This window comes from Labrus bergylta, chromosome 10 (assembly GCF_963930695.1).
Source record: "Labrus bergylta chromosome 10, fLabBer1.1, whole genome shotgun sequence".
Taxonomy (NCBI): Eukaryota; Metazoa; Chordata; class Actinopteri; order Labriformes; family Labridae; genus Labrus; species Labrus bergylta.
Window position 1 is genome coordinate 21,270,752 of NC_089204.1, and position 16,263 is coordinate 21,287,014.

At 40.7% G+C, this 16,263-nt stretch overlaps 1 protein-coding gene across 2 annotated transcripts in view; it reads right to left on the reverse strand.

Annotated features, from left to right (window-relative positions):
- Nucleotides 1–208: 208 nt before the first annotated feature.
- Nucleotides 209–16,263, reverse strand: part of LOC109981953 (SH3 and PX domain-containing protein 2A) — a 55,462-nt gene continuing 39,407 nt past the window's right edge. Inside the window, exons 8-14 of one of the 2 annotated variants that reach the window (XM_020630960.3) lie at nt 10,106–10,219; nt 7,529–7,612; nt 4,363–4,480; nt 3,935–4,266; nt 3,795–3,844; nt 3,371–3,490; nt 209–3,188 (exon numbers count right to left, since the gene is read on the reverse strand). In XM_020630960.3, coding sequence (XP_020486616.1) covers nt 1,260–3,188; nt 3,371–3,490; nt 3,795–3,844; nt 3,935–4,266; nt 4,363–4,480; nt 7,529–7,612; nt 10,106–10,219 — 2,747 coding nt within the window. In that variant the 3' untranslated portion in view covers nt 209–1,259. The remainder of the gene's footprint in view (nt 3,189–3,370; nt 3,491–3,794; nt 3,845–3,934; nt 4,267–4,362; nt 4,481–7,528; nt 7,613–10,105; nt 10,220–16,263) is intronic. The other variant, XM_020630961.3, reaches the window with a different exon arrangement.

The following is a 16,263-nucleotide window of genomic DNA, read 5'->3' on the forward strand; positions in this document are numbered from 1 at the left end:
CCAGAAGCCAATTGAATTGAATGCATTTAAAGATCATGGAGTCCAGAGTAGTTTGAATTAACAAGTTTGTCTGGTCAGTCTAAAAAGTGGAGGATAACAGCTGCAGCAGCTTAAATATTTCAGTTTGAAGTTGAAATAGCCAAAATAAGTGAAACCCGATGTGTCAGCATCATTCAATATGAGTGATGAAAAGCAGAAAAAGCACCAATTGTTCAAAAGTGCATTTATTTAAGTCATTCTTTTGGCACTTGAATTATTATCACTGATCACACAGTTAACAAAAAAACACAAGTGAGCATCCCAGTAATACTGTTGATGAAAAGTTGTGTCAAATTTACTGCCCAGCAGAAATTCAAAATTGTATCTTAATCAATAGAGCAGTTCTTAGAAATGTTTAAGCGTTTGTGATTTTAAAAAATCTGTATATGTCTTACAATAATAATAAAAATAAGTAAAATGTTTTGAAGTACTGAATAAATATAGATTTCACTAGTCTCAAGGACATTTCAATATGGACCATTAGGAACTGAAATGAAATCAAGAACTTTTAAGGCTTTACGTTTCAAAGGAGATCACAAAGTATTGTTCTTACATAATCATAATCAGGGATGCTCACAAATTGTTTCATAAGGACATTATTACACAATTAAAATGATAAAATATTTCACATAAAGGTGACATACAGTATGAAGAATAAAAAAAAACATGCAAACAGACAGCACCAAGATGAGACTAGCACAAAGCAGCTTTGGCAATTTTCTTTACAAAAGTGAGGATAAAAGTTTTAATTTCAACAGCTCAAGGCATCGTCAGTATAATGAATCATTTCAAACATGCAGTAAGCTTTTAATGCTTAAAAAGTTACAAAAAATACATTATCTACTTACAGAGAAAGGTTCAAGGGATAGACGCAATATGACATCTTAGTTCAAGTTAAAGGTATCCACTGTAGAAAATCATTAAATCATTCTTCCGCCCTTTGGTGTTCTCTTTGGCTGTTTCACTAAGTCCCAAAATATTGCCCCTAATGCAACTTCTCAGGCAGTGTATTATATAGACTCATTTCACCAGATGTCTCATTTCATTTTAAAGTCACAATGTGATCTGGCTGCTCATTTTGGCAAAGGTACCGGGTAAGATTACAATCCTTACTTAATGTCTTTGGATGAGCCTTTTTCTTTTTTTTTGCAAAATAAATGTTTCTATTTGAGTAGTCTTTACATTTATAGCCAGAGTTCTGCCAACTCTACACATGAGCGCTAGGGCTTCCTCTCAAGGTAATTTGAAGGAACCCATCCTTTTCTTGGTCTGCCACTGTCCAGAATCTTACAGTACCACCATCCATTGGGGTTTCTGTCCAGGACCTCCAGACTCGTTCCCTCTGGAAATCCCATGGTCTCTTCATCGCCATGATAATCTGCAATGGAAATATACACCTCTCTGAGGTCATTGTGGATGATGTGAGGCTTTGGTTTCACCGTGGATACAGGGATTGCATTCTTCTGGGTGCTGAGGCCGAGAGATTCAGAGCTACCAGTACCAAATCTGTTCCTTTTAGGTAGTGCTATGTTGTTTGGTGCCTGGCTGCGTGGTACGGTGCCAAATGAGGCATTGCGTCTCACAGTGGGGCTGGCACGAGGATGGTCTGTGGAGTTAAGGGACTCGTTTCTCCTGAGAGAGCCAACAGGGCTTGGACCATCCCTGATTGGGGCTGATATGAAGACAGATTGAGGTCTGACAACCTGCTGCTGTTTGGTACTATTATGCTTCCGTGAACCAAACAAGCCGGTAGGTTTGGAGAGACCACCAGGAGGCTTGGATGGGATGGGTGGGGTGACTTTCTTGAAGTTTTGGTTGATGTTGTTCAACACCTGCACCCTTTGTTCATTCTTCTCAAGGCTGTTGGACTTGCTAAGACTTTCAGGTTTAGTTGGTGTGCCATCAGATTCTGTCCCTGCGATGTCATCCTGTTGCCTGATGGGCTCCAGGTAATAAGTTGGCGCCCATCCCTCTGCACCTCCCCAGCGGATGAACCACCAGCCACTCTCCTGCTTCTCCACCACCTCCACCTCAACTCCAGCAGGGAAGCTGATCTCAGACTCTTGGACTTTTTCATATGGATCTGTGGTGCGATAAAGGCTGGAGCCTTCCAGGTCTGAATCTCCTCGGCTGCCTTTTGAATAGATGGAGGAGAGATCGGATGTACTCTGAGAGGAGAAGGAGTCTTCTGAGGAGATGACTGATGCTGTCTCAGAGTCCTCACCTTTAGTTTTGGTTCCATTTTTCAGTTGCCCTGTTGGCCTCAGCTGTCTTCTCAATGTGCTGATGTCCATCTTCTCTGCACTGGATGCCTTGGCTAGTTGTGGTTTAGGCCTCACCACTGGCTTTGGTTTAGACAAAGATTTGGTGGAAGAGGATGCCCTGCTTTCCTCTTGGTCTTTCTTTGTTCTGGACAGATCTGGGGTGGACTCGGTGGACGCAGATTTAGGCGTGGGGGCCTCCTCAGCTTTGATTGGAAATGAGGACCCAATAAAATCAATTTTGAACTTGTTACCTGCAGGTTTCCATCCACTTGATGTTGGGCTTGCAGTCTTGTTGGATTCAGACAAGACACTTGTCTTGGAGGAATTTGAGTCCTTGCTGCTTTGCCTCTCTGGGGTCTCTCTGAAGGGCCTGAAGCCATCGTTCTCATAGATACATTCTTCCTCTCCCTCCATCAACCCATCTGTTTCATGGCCATTTTCAAATGACTCACCCATCTTGAAGGAGGCACTATGGAGAGACGAAGCTGGAGAATGCTTGGAAGAAAGGTGGGATCCCTTCTCAGAGGAAGTGTCCGCATTTTTTGCATCTACCAAGTAACTTTCTCCCCTCAAAAACTCAAACTCAGACTCCAGGTCCAGATCGCCAATAGCAGGAACATCATATTCTGGCTCTTCATACACTGGCCTCCCCGGAGACACAGGGGACTCTGGAGCTTCAGATCCAGGGCTGCTGGGAGGTGCAGTCTCCACTGAGTCTTGTTTTTTGACGGGAGGAGCAGGGGGGGGAACTTTCGGGCGGCATAGAGTGCTTGTTCTTCGATTCAGGTTGGGCTTTTTACGTTTGTCAATGTAGGAGCAGGGAGCCCAACCCTCCTTCTCTCCTATCTGGACATACCACCAACCACCAGAGTTCTTCTCAATGACCTTAAAACATATTTAAAAAAAGTGTAAAAGAAATGTTCATGTATTTGATTTTTATTTTATACAGTGAAGACAGAGTTACCGCACCACAATGTATGAATTGATAACACTAGGGCTGTAAGGTTGATTTCACAGTTTCTACAATATCGAGTTACTAAGGGTTTTTTGAAAAAAAAAGTGCTTACCTCGGCTTTCTGTCCTCCATTGAAAGTAATACCATCAGATATACAGGACTGGAATTCTGCAATCGTGTAATACTCTGCTTCAACTGTAGGGGGCTCTGGTGGGGACGGCAACTGGAATCCCTAAGCAAATTTGAAATTGGCACTGTTAGATGAACTGTGGCTGAAGGTAACTCAAGAGTTTCAAATTCTGTAAGTCCAGCTTTATTTGTGCTTTGAAGTGGTAGTAGAGTATTTCATATTCCTGCTATTTTATGTTTGTTTTTTTGGTCACCTAAAACACAGCACACTGCCATTTACAAATGATATCAAGGTGTGTATTAATAGCTATAACACAACTTAACAAGCTCCATAATCTTTAGCCATTAATAACATTAATGACTGGGATGTTAGAGGGATGTATAGAGAAAATAACAAACACTCTTACCAGGGTTGCATCTCTTCGAGGAGGAGGTTTTTGCCTGAGAACTGGGGAACCTGTGAAACAATCATAGAGAAAGTAGGGTCGTTAGCAATTCCCTGCAACAGAGTTACAGAAATTCAAACATTCAGAACAAAATCTCTTACCAATTTCCACCCGATGAGGTGCAATGCGGGCTATTGCTGGTGAGGCAGGTTCTGCTTTACTTTTTCCTTCCTGTGGGGTATTATTAACAGGGCTGGATTCAGAACAAGGGATTGGAGAGCTGATCTCCTTCTTGGCCACCTGGGGGCTCTCTGGGACACCTTCAGTCTGCACGTCTTTCTCACTCAAGGCTTTCTTGTTAAGGAGGTTACTGATCTCCATAATGTTTCCAATGATCTCCACTGGGCCTGTCACGTTTTTCTTACAAGGAGAGAAATCCTCCTTTAGCTTCTTCAGGTAAGAGGCTGGAGCCCAGCCTTCTTTATCCTGGTACCTGGAAAGTAATTTTGGAGATATAATCTTTCTGTGATCAAATAATAATAATAATTTTAAAAAAAGAAATGTCTGAAACAAATTAGCATAGGCTTACCTGATAAACCACCAGCCTTCTAAATTCTTCTGAATGACCTCCACAATGACTCCTTTCTCGAAAGCAATTTCATCCTTGCCCTGGCTGATGTATGGCTGCAGCGTTACATACTTCTCCTCTGCAAAAAGCCAGAGCAGAGAATGACAACAATGCTTCAGATTATTATTGAGGGCAATGAGAACAAAATCAACATTGGAAAAGAAAAAGGAGAGATGGGTGGACATACTTTAAATCTTTACACTAAACTTCCAATATTACAATAACGATGCTTTAGTAATGAGTGTTGTACTGCAATATAAAATATATTCTTCTGTGATAAATTGGCACCAAATATCAAACTGGAGGAAAGGTCTTTTATTCAATACAGATAGGAGCTAATCTGGTTTTGGCAGCAGGTCCAGCTGCCAGATGTATGATTTGATGTTCTGTGTGTTAAAATATTCTTTTGCAAATGACTTTTGTCGATCCATTTTTTTTTTAAATGAAAATGAAAAACTTAATTTTGATGTGACTGACTAACGGACACTATTCACTTTTTTACTTAGGAAAACTAACCTCCATACTACAAGAATCCCAATCATAAGAACATTTGATACAGATGCCCTTATGTATATTGACAGCACTGTTGGCCACCTGTCTATAGTTTCTGCCAAGAGATTCCCTCTGGAGAGGTCAGGTACAAAAGCAGTAGTATTTCATAGTTTGAAAGCAATTTTTTTTGTTACTATTGTTCCCCACAGCTCAGTAAGTAAACTTTGGGGAAACAAACATCTTTGGGAGATTCCCTCTTGATATAACTTTTTAAGACTGCTGTTGACTCAATGCACATTTATATGAAACAAATGATGTGGATTTTGTCCTTCAACTCTTAAACTGAAAAAACTGAGTGGGAATTTCCCTGTGGCCAGAACGATCAGAACCAATAATACTTTTGATGCACGCATTGGCATGTCAGTATTGTTTTCAGATGAACGATGAAAAAAAAAAAAATCCTTTCAAGCTTAGGACAAATTGAAGACTGGCAGAAAGACCAGTCAAACCCAACATAAATATTATTTCCACAATATGATATTGCATTATATTTGAAAAGTAGGAGTGAGCATAAAACTTATGGTTAAGTAAATACAATGTACTAAACAAACTGATGACTTTTCAGTATCCAATGGTGCTCTGATGACAAACTCAGTAAAATCCCAAACAAAAATCCAATCTTTGTGTTTTTCTTGTGCCAAACAGTGACAACAAGCAGATGTTTGCATTGTTTATATTAATATTAAAAAAAGGAGCAGATTCTGTGTGAGATTCTGGTTGACGATTTAGTTGCAATGTAGCCTTTGAACTGAAGCCAACAAAGGGCATTGAAGGGGAATTCTATCACAAAGATCCCGTGAGTGAGAGCTGTTAGCAGTCAGTGTTGTGATCAATTATCAAACATCTTATCTTAATGCAAACTACTGGCAGTGACTGAATCTAATGATTAGATCAGACTTGAACAAACAGAACTTGATCCGATAAGTTGTTATTTAAGCTACAATAATGTTCATCCCAACGGTCTTAGTTTGTGTCCCCATCTTTAAGCCCCTCCCAAAACCACACAGGAACCAAATTGAGTTGTCAACTTTTCTATCTCTCCCCTCATTTCCTGTCATCCATATACTGTGAGCTGTCTTATTTCTAGTCTGTTTCCTCAAAATGTGATTATGCGTAGTGCCATAGTCAAATCATTTTAATAACCAAATTGCCACTAAAAGGGTTTAAACCGAGGAGAATTACAACACATGGGGCCAGCTCATGTCCTCGTAGTGTCCTTGGCCTCGTGACAATGTCTTCTCCTAACTCAGCCCTTAATTGAGAGCAGAGGCTCCATGCCGATTTATGCATTCCCATGAGGCCAAGGGGCAGAGCAAAAACATAATTTCCTGTCATTATAGCAATTCCTATCTAAACACAGACAGCACAGGAAGGAGAGGTGTGTTCAGAAATTTAAAAAAAAAGCACATAAAAAGTGCTGTTCTGTTTTCTGTATAGGAATTAGGAGTCTGGTAACACATTTCTTTCCATTTTCTTGTGCTTCACACATTTCCACTTTAGTGTAGGAGCGAAGTGGGTGTGGGATGGCAATTCCCTTTGCTTGCATAAACTACAGAAGACTCCACGGTAAAGGATATTTCCGTACTCTTTATTTTCCTCTTGCCTGCTTCTTCCGGCCCCTTTGTGTCGGGGCTGGTGAAAACGTTTTCCTCTCACCAGCCTCCCTCAAACAATATCCAGCAGTGCAATGAAGGGAAACTCTGAATCAGATGTTATGTTAACCACAACATGCATCGCCTGCATCAGAGCTATAAATTATTCTTGCGGAGTCAGCAAAATATTGTTGGGTTGTTGTTTTTTTTTGTTTTTTTTTTTTACACAGAGCAGAATTTCCTAGCCTGGAAACAACTCTCTCTCTCTCTCCACTCCAGAAGGCAGCATTCACTGCCAAGAGCAAAGTTTGGGCTGAACTCAACAGCCTATCCTCCTCTGTCAGGCGTCCAAATGCATCTCCATGGCCTTTGTTAGAAGAACATGTGCACATTTGTGATTAAGAAAAATACTTCTTATATATGTGAGAGTTTAATAAGGCTCTTTGTCTATCTTAATGGTCGCTACCTGCACCACAGCGGGATATATGGCTGTTCCTGCAACACTTGGGTAGAAAACACACTCAATACAAAACTACATCCATGTTTCCCTTGCTCATAAAAAAGCAAAATATGGCTCTAACATGCTGCATGAAACATTCCTAGGACCATTACGCAACAACTTTCAGACGCATGGGTAGATTTACTTTTTGCTGTGATTGTGGGAAGATTGGTTTTGGCACACAGTGTTCAGTAATTATTTAAAAACGCTTACATGGAGCATTTTTGTCAGGGTTGCGTCAATAATTGGTGTATATAAAAGTTGCTGATTTCACCTATGCTTCCAGATTCATTTCATTTTAACCTCAGTTAGTGGTTAGTTGGGTTGTGGCGCATGATGGAAGATGACACAGGATAATAAAACGTACATGAGTAGAGGAACACGATGAGCTGTGTGATAAGAGACAATAAGTAAAGACAGGGTGAGGAGAGGGAACACAAAGAAAGGGAGAGGGGGGCGTAATGCTGCATCTGTCTAAGTTCACCTCGGCTCTGCTGCCTGCTGATCACACCCCCCAACGTCCATCTCCGGTCCAGCCTCTTCAGATGAGCCTTATGTCGCTTAGTAACTGACAGACACATGTGGTGACCAGACGATAAACACACAAACAAACAAACATGGGAGACATGAAGAGCAAGCACAAAGTGTTACACAAACAGACTGCACACAAATGACATGGATCCACGAAGAGAGCCCCATTATTAGCTACATGTAGGACATTAAAACAAGACCACAAAGCAAAAACATGTTGGACAGTTAGTGTAGATGGATGGATGGATGGAGGTTACAGAGGAAGTGTTAAAACCAAGACATCTTCTCTGTGGCTTGTAATTAGGATGTCGTTAGCATGGTTTTCCCATCCTGTTGTGTTAGAGCATCTGGGACACACATTGCTGCTGCAGGAATGCGTTCCAATTAATGGAGCAGCTGACAGTGCCTGCTGGTTGGAGCTATGAGCCTGAGGTCTAGATTTTTTGTAGTTAAAACAGTAGAAATGGAAAAGGTTTCTACAAATAGCTTGAACTTGTGGAAAGAAAAGTTGATCCCTCTTCTAAAAACTTTTAAATCTTCTTTAATGTTGGGAATATCAGACAGAATCTGACAGTTAGCTTAGCTTAGCACAAACAATGGACATGGGGAGAAACTGAAAGCCTGGTTTTCTCTAAAGGCTTGTTCTCTTTATCTATAATAAAACTGGTGAATAAGAAAAAAAAGAAAATTGTGGTTGATATGTTTATGGCAAATTCTTGCCTCCGGGTGGTTGCTAGGCAACCCAAAAAGTAATCCAGGGGTTACAAGATCCAATCTCAAGAAGAGTAATACAAAAATATGTTAATTTGTAGACTTAAAATGGGCTTCTAGGCTGATTTTGTTTATCATTTGACAGAGCTAAACTAACTAGTCTTTATGCTAAGCTAAGCTATGCTAACAAGCTGCCCACTTAGTCTCATGTAAACAGTAAAGTGGTACAGACCTACTTATCTAACTCTCTGCCAGGAAGCCATTTAGCTCATTTCCCCAAATCTCCAACTATTTCCCTAGATAATACTGTATGTCAGTTTTTGGATAACAAATGTGACCAAAACAAGACGCAGGGGCTTTTCTGAGGAGTTGTACTCCCATCCAGAGCTGTCGAAGCCTTCAACATGTTCCTCGCTTTTCTAAAGAGCTTTCATAATTTCTTTACCAAGTTTTTTTTTTTTTTTTCAAAATTATTGGCCTTTTCTGTGACAATCTGATGGCACAGACTGCTGGAGACCACAGGACTGACAAAGAGATGCTTTATGAGTTTCATGCCATTCCCATGACTGTCGAGACACATAAACACTAATTACAATGACAGATTGTCCTTTGCCCCAACTCCCTCGCAGCAAACCCCAGCTGCAGATAGCAACGTTTGGTGAGGAGGTTTGCATTTAGGTTCGTGTGTGGCCATACAGTTACAACAGTATGTTGAATTCCTTGATTTATATATATTCTATAAATCCCAATCTGGAGAAACAGGGCATAGTAACGCCTTTAAAATGTTGTGAAATAGTAACAGGGTTAAACCTCATGTACTCTCCTTCTAGCTCCATCGTTAAGTCACAAGATATACATCACCAAAGGAATCATGGCTTTCACTGTTAAAGCGTAGACCAATTCTACAGCAAAAGATGTTTTGGCCAGAATGTTGGAAAATCCTGATGTTTGTTTGGAAGTGTAACACACAGCTTAATGATTTCCGTGCCAACAGTTTGTTTTTGTTTTTTTCCTCGAACGCAATGTTGCAAAATGCTGCACCACCTGTCAAAAACATCAAAAGTCAGAGTATGACAGTTCTATTGAAAACGCTTGAAGAGTGACAACTTTAGCTGCTTTTGATAACTGTGTGTTACAGGACTATCAACAAAATTGCAGGATTGGACGCTCACCTCAACTTCACGCATGTCTGCATTTGGATTCTGGCAAACTGGACCTCGACATATGTGTGTTTCTTATCAGGGTTTTGGATCCCTCTCCGACTCTCATGAAACTTAACATCAACACTCGTCTGCTGTACTGTAACTTATCGGCAGTCCACAATGATAAGCAGACATCGCATGAAATAGCATAATTCATGTCAGAGCTTGCTTTTATTTAGGATAATCACGATTTAAAGAGCGTGACTCACGAGATATTCTCCTGTTTTATTCCTTGCTGTAGATCCAAACACATGTCTCTTTCACAAACTTCAAACACAGAGGTCATGTTACTTCATTTTGCGCTGCATCAGTGTATTACTCTACAGCACAGCAATGGCTGTGGTGTCGTCCCTCCAGGCTCTCCTCCTTGCAGACCCAGGTCTGAATCTACACTCTGTTCACGTGTGCTTATAATGGCAGGCAGACACACAGAGAGGTTTTCAGTGTAGACCGGCGCCAGCAGTAGTGAGGTAGGGAAAATTTTGTCACAGATCAAAGACTGAGAATGAAGAGCAGGGGTGGTATACGTGTGTGGGTGTGTAACAGAGTATGAGAGGTTGTGTTTGAGTTTGTGTGTACTGGTGGTCAGAGGCAGGAAAGATTTTCAAGTCACTTACCTTCCCCAGCTTTAGAGGCGCCCAGCTCCAGGTCGTCCCGTGTACCACTGTGTGTGTTGAGATAGGTGGCAGGGACCCAACCCTGCTCCTCCGCTGTGCTGACAAACCACCAACCTGTGGAAAACGCACAGAGGCTGAAAACCATGTTTAACAAAACATGTCATACGATTCGTTGCACGGCACTATACAGTAGTTTAAAGGCTTAACTCTGAGATTAAGAACAAAACAATCTACCGAGGATGAATTTTAGCCAGTGATTAGAGAAAGTAGAAAATGAACTTTTCTGATCATCATCTATTCTGGCTTTTCTCCAATTAATCATTTTATTGCGCACGGATGAGCTAAAAAAGATCACCATCATGAGAAATTCAATAGTTCTATAATTATAATCAAGGCCCAAAACATCAGAGAGAACACCGCCTGGCTTATGCATGACATGTGACGGATCGACCTGTGTTTCATCTGGATTAGTTGGGATTTTGTTGGCCAGGAATCTGCAGAAATCTATTTTCCAGCCAAAATAGCCATTTGCAATGTTCAAGCTGATTTGCATTGGTTTCTCCGGGGATGACAGCAGTTCTCTGAAAACTGCTTTCTGACAAATTCCTCAGCTGGAAAAGGTGCACGTTCAAAGAAGTGTTTCAGTTTAGAAAAATCTGAACCTAATAAATCTTGAGTGGAGAGCACGGATCCATTGTGTCTGACGCGCTGTGACAGTCCATCCGTCAAATATAGAGTGTACATATGTCTACAATGTTGTCACTCTTGCTTAGCCATTTCCATGCATAATTCACATACATCATGGCTCCTTTGCGCGACCTTTCAGCAACTCTTGACAGAAGAGTTAAGTGACAAAGCTGGCACAGAATCCCGCTTTATGGTAATGCCATATGTAGGCTGTTTGTTGTAGTAACAGGGAAACAATATGGCTGACAGCTGTGAGGACAGCCCATAAAGAGGAGAGGAGTGTTCCATCACGCTTTCACATCTGGTCCAAAACACCCCATGCACATTTTCCCTATAGAAACACAGTGATTTAGTAGTGGTATCGTTGTACATAATGAATAGAAAGAAGCAGAATGATGTAGTGTGATAGACATGAATAGAGAGAAGACGTACAACCTAATTAATGATATGGTTGAAGGATGAGGCAAAATGATAGGATGCTAATGTGCAAAAAATATTGTAGACACCAATATTAGGCAGTCATGATTCATCTGCGCCGAGTGAAATATGATGTAATTAAATCCTCAGTTTTGCAGTCATGCATCTCAATTAGACAGGCAGCAATTACAGGCTGCTGTAAATGAGGAGATTTTATAACTCGTGTTTCAGATGAATGGAAAGTACACAAGGAGACGTTTGGCATCAACACTTAAGATGTGTTTTATTTCATAATGTTGCTGCGCTTAAATTATTTTTTGAGTTTGAAAAATGACAACACACATGACTGCCCTCCAGGCAGATGACAGCATCTTGTCTCTGTCATCACCGGACAATTCTTCGACCCTTCAGCTGTTTCAGCCTTCTAGAAACATCACAGCTTTTACTGCGATTCTTTTATCTCTCCAAGGATGGATTAGGATCCGTTAGGATCAGGTCCAGCTTGACAGCAGCTGAATGAGTACTTGTGCTTATTTTTTATTGTTAAAGGGATAGTTCTGTTTTTGGAAGTGGGCTTGTAAGAAGAACTTGTCTATGGTACGTGTAACAGCCACAGGGCATAATGGTCAGCTTGGCTCCTTTATTAAGACGCTGATTGGAGTACCGGCACTGCAGCTAGGAAGACGTATGTGGTTAAAACAAAGTTGCTTGCTGAACAAAGAATAATAAGTAAATGTTTCTCTAAAAAAATTGGCTAAATTACTTGGTACAAATTTCCCCGTCTGCACAGCCATATAGCCTAGCTTTATGCTTCTTAATGGAGCGGCCAAGCTGACCGGCATGTCCTGTGGCTAATACACTTTCTGGCTAATACTGCTATATCCCTTTAAATAATAACTTAACATTACTAAATCACATCGTGTCCACACGCAAAGCTGCTGAAAACATCTTAAAAAGAGCAGTAGAGACATTCTGTTGACAGACTAAATGAACAACTTGCCAGTGAAACTCTGTCACAGCCTTTCATTACTTAAACATGTAATCACTGTGATCAATGTGAGGGCTGATTTATTTAATTTATTAATTTGCTGAGCTGCAAGACGAAAACATCATCAGCTTTACAGCGGGATATTTTTCATAGCAAGGGTGGGTCCAGTTAGGAGGAGGCTGTTATTGTTTGGCTCGGAGCAACATGCTGGTTTTGGCTCTGGTATGAAACTAACCATGTAATGTGCTAAGTCTTTGCACCAAAGCCTTAGCTTAAACAAAACCTCATGCCAATAAATTAGATAGAGCAGCAAGCTACAACAAACTAATAATTAAAGTATCTATATCATTGAGTGTTTGTGTTTCCACAGTGGATTTAAAAGCTTTTCTAAATATCTTAGTGTTGTTAAATATTAATTACATGGACATCACACTTTGAATGACTTCATCACACCAAACTTGTGCAATATTTCATAAAGCAATTGAAAACATCTGACTTCATCTGTTGTGTTGGGTTTAATGACCAGTAAAGGGCAACATCAACTACACTAATGGTGTATAGAATTAAATTGATCATTACAAAAGAAAGGTCAGCCAGGCAGGGGTAAAAAAAAAAAACCTGTGCCAACTCAAAATAGAAACAATCCTTGTGTCGGAAATTTACCGTTTTAACACTGGCACGTCGATTTTAAGGGAAAGCCGTTTCACCTCAGCAACCTGCCACTTATAGAAATGTAAGCAAATATAAAGTAAGGGGACAGGAGAGTGCTTGGCTGTAAGTCAGAATATACATACTCAGGGAAGACATACAGTCATCTTAATAGGGCCTGAGTAAATATATAGTGTTATTAATGGCCAGGGTGGCCGTGCCTGTTTCTTTAACCATCCTTGCATATGGCAGGTGCTTAGGCTGAGGTCACTGAACCTCAAAAGAAGCAATAAAAAAACCTTTAAAAACATTACACAAGTGCTGATTCCAGAGCAGTGCAGGTTGTTTATCAGATGGGTTGTAATTACATGAAATTAATGGGGGGGGGGGGGGGCGGAAAACACTTAAACAAGAAAACCTGCTTCATGTCATTCATCGCGTCCATTCAAAGAATGACCTCAAATCAGTCTCGCACTAAACCTGCTCCAAAGTGGAATTACACAGGCAACAGAGAGAATGACAAAAACCCCAACATTCAGAAACCATGTGCGGGAAATAAACTCATCCAGTCTAAAGTTTACGTTAAAGGATTCAGATTTCAATACAAAGCCATCTATAGTTTTCACATCTTGTACCTTTTGCAGAGAAAATGTTCTCTGGAATATTTCACAATACAGCCTGGGAGGGGAATGTGGTTTTAAGCTTTTGGATATTTGACAGAGTTTTCATCTTTCTTTATAATGAAACCGATATAAGTCTGAGGTCATTGCAGAAGAAAACAGCTGTTTTGTTGGTGCCAAAACAGCTGTTTTGCACAAAGTATAGCTGAGTGAATTGTGAAGAGTGACTAAAAGTATGGATTCATCTGCTGAAAGGCAAAATGACAGATAATGGAAATACAATTAGGAGACAAATGTGTTCTTACTTTTCTGATGGTAGGGATTATGTGTGCTGAAGTGGGACGTGCAAAGGTGAAGGAAGCATACCTTATGTCTGGAAATACGTGTGTGGGTGTGTCAGTATGAGTAGATGTGCATCTGTGCATTTTTCTGCTTGTTTGGTTCCCACAGCAGAGAATGCAGACATACAGAGGTACACCTGTACCTTCATCCATTCTTTTTCTCCTCTCTTACTTTTTTTAGTCAGCCTGCATCATCTGCATTGCTGTCTTACTAAACGCAGAGCTCAAAATCCCAGAAAGCTGCTGCAGAGTTTCAACCACAAAGGGGGGGAAAAAAAGAACAGCCAAATGCTGGCAATACACTTAACATCATTCAATAATACAACCATAGTTACTTAGTCAACAGCCTGAGTAAATCTTAAAGCTTTTCAAACGTTTGAGCAGAAAATAGCTTTGTAATTACCACCATTATGGAGTCAGTGGTTGCATAAGACAATAGCTAAACCCACCACAACCCTCTGGTGGAGATCTCACATAACATCATCACGCTGCAGGATCGTGACCACAGATATCAACCTCAAACGTCACAGTCTCTGACAGGGAGAAACCAAACAGTTGGTTCTTGACAACACTATTGTTGAACAAAAATTACATCGTGAAAACTGGAGTCTTTTTTTAAGGGGACACTTTGTAACTTAACTTGAGCCTATTTGAATACTGTGAGGTGCAAAACGACGGTCAAATCAGGTTCATATTTTGCATGTTCCCAAACATTTCTGTAATAAAAGAAAACCAATAACGTCAGGAAAATTTAGACAGCATGTAATAATCACAGAATTCTGATATTTTGTAAAACAAGCTTATTCTTTCCTTGCAGAGAGTAAGGTGAGAAGTCAACATGATGATATGATCATATCTGTCTAAACATACTGGAAATCTAGTTGGCTTGAATACTATAAATAGATGGAAACAGCTTTATTATCATTTTATCAGGGGCAGCAGTAGCCCAGTCTATAGGAACTGTGGTTGGGAACCGGTTCAAGTCCCGATGTGGACCATAATATGGCAGTTGGTCTGGTAGCTGGAGAGGTGCCAGGGCACTTCTCGAGTACTGCCGAGGTGCCCTCAAGCAAGGCACTGTACCCCCTGTGTAGCAGTGTAGCTGCCCCACTTTGACATCTCTCCAATAATGCAAGTCCACAGGTCCTGATTGCGTGAATTTCCCTCATCTTTGCTATCACAAAAACGAAAAAAAGTGTGGCACAAGACCCCACTTTGGTTTTGATGACAAACCTTTTGTAAATGTAGAGCCTTAGAGGTGCTGAAAGAGCAAGGCTAGCTGTTCCCCTTTGATACAATTCTCTTTTGTTAAGCTGAGCTGACCAGCTGCTGGATATAGCTTCATATTAAAAATACATATGTGATAGGTATTCACCTTGTCATAAAACTCTCTTATTTTTCCACATACAGTATGTAATACAATCCTTTACCCAGCTATGAACAATGCTTCTTCTGAAACAACTGATTGTGTAATGAAGAAACAGTTAAAGTTACTCAAGTTTTAAGTATGCAGCAATTTGACAATGCCAGATGGAAAAATGCTGCTGAGGCAGTTATTTCACATGTAAACAGATGCTTGCTGGAAACTTTCAATGGAGCTCTCCTAATAGTCTCACTTAACCTGTACTTTACCCCTGTGAGTGCAGAAACAGTGGACATACAGTATGTATGATGAGAGTGAGCAGCTCTTTGTGTCTCTTATACACTATCTGCCATCTGGAAACTCTATCAGCTTTCAGGGCTGAGCTTCATTTTTACTGTAATCAACAACAGATTCTCCGCTGCAACAAGACACTAGATTTATGCCATTTGGTTTTTTTTTTCCTTAGGTGACTGGATAACCTATAAAACTTAAATACATCAATCTGTGCATGCAATCAATCAAGTCTAATGCCTAAGCAATGTTGTACATTATATAGTGTGACGCATCAGTATTGCCTAATGTCCTACTCATGCCTATGCATTTATCATCAAGAGTAACAAAGCTTAAACTGTACTGAAGTACAAAATCAATGTTGTTTGGTTCTTTGGAGCCACTCTGTTATTCTGTTCTCTTCATCCAGCATGAATATGAGAACCACAGATTCAGCAGCACAAGGAAAGCTTTTTTTCCCCCCGTCCTGAAACGATGAGGAATGCAGTGGCTCAGCAGTCCTGCAGTTATTCGACACCACTGTTGAGTGCACCAGGAGAAAACCCCATTCATTTCCAGCTTCTGTATTCGTATAACAGTGTATCTAGTAGCACAAGGGGGCCAGGTATACAGTCCAACACACACACTTCCAGTTTTCATAAAAAGACTGGGTTTCAATTTCACGAGCGGGTCTTGTTGGATGAGGTGTGTGTGTGTGTGTGGGGGGGGGGGGTGAAAACGGCACAAGATGACTTTCAAGAGCTGATGTTGACCTAAGCAATAACCTCCTCTCCCTCCCAGCCTCTGAATGGAGCCCCTCATGG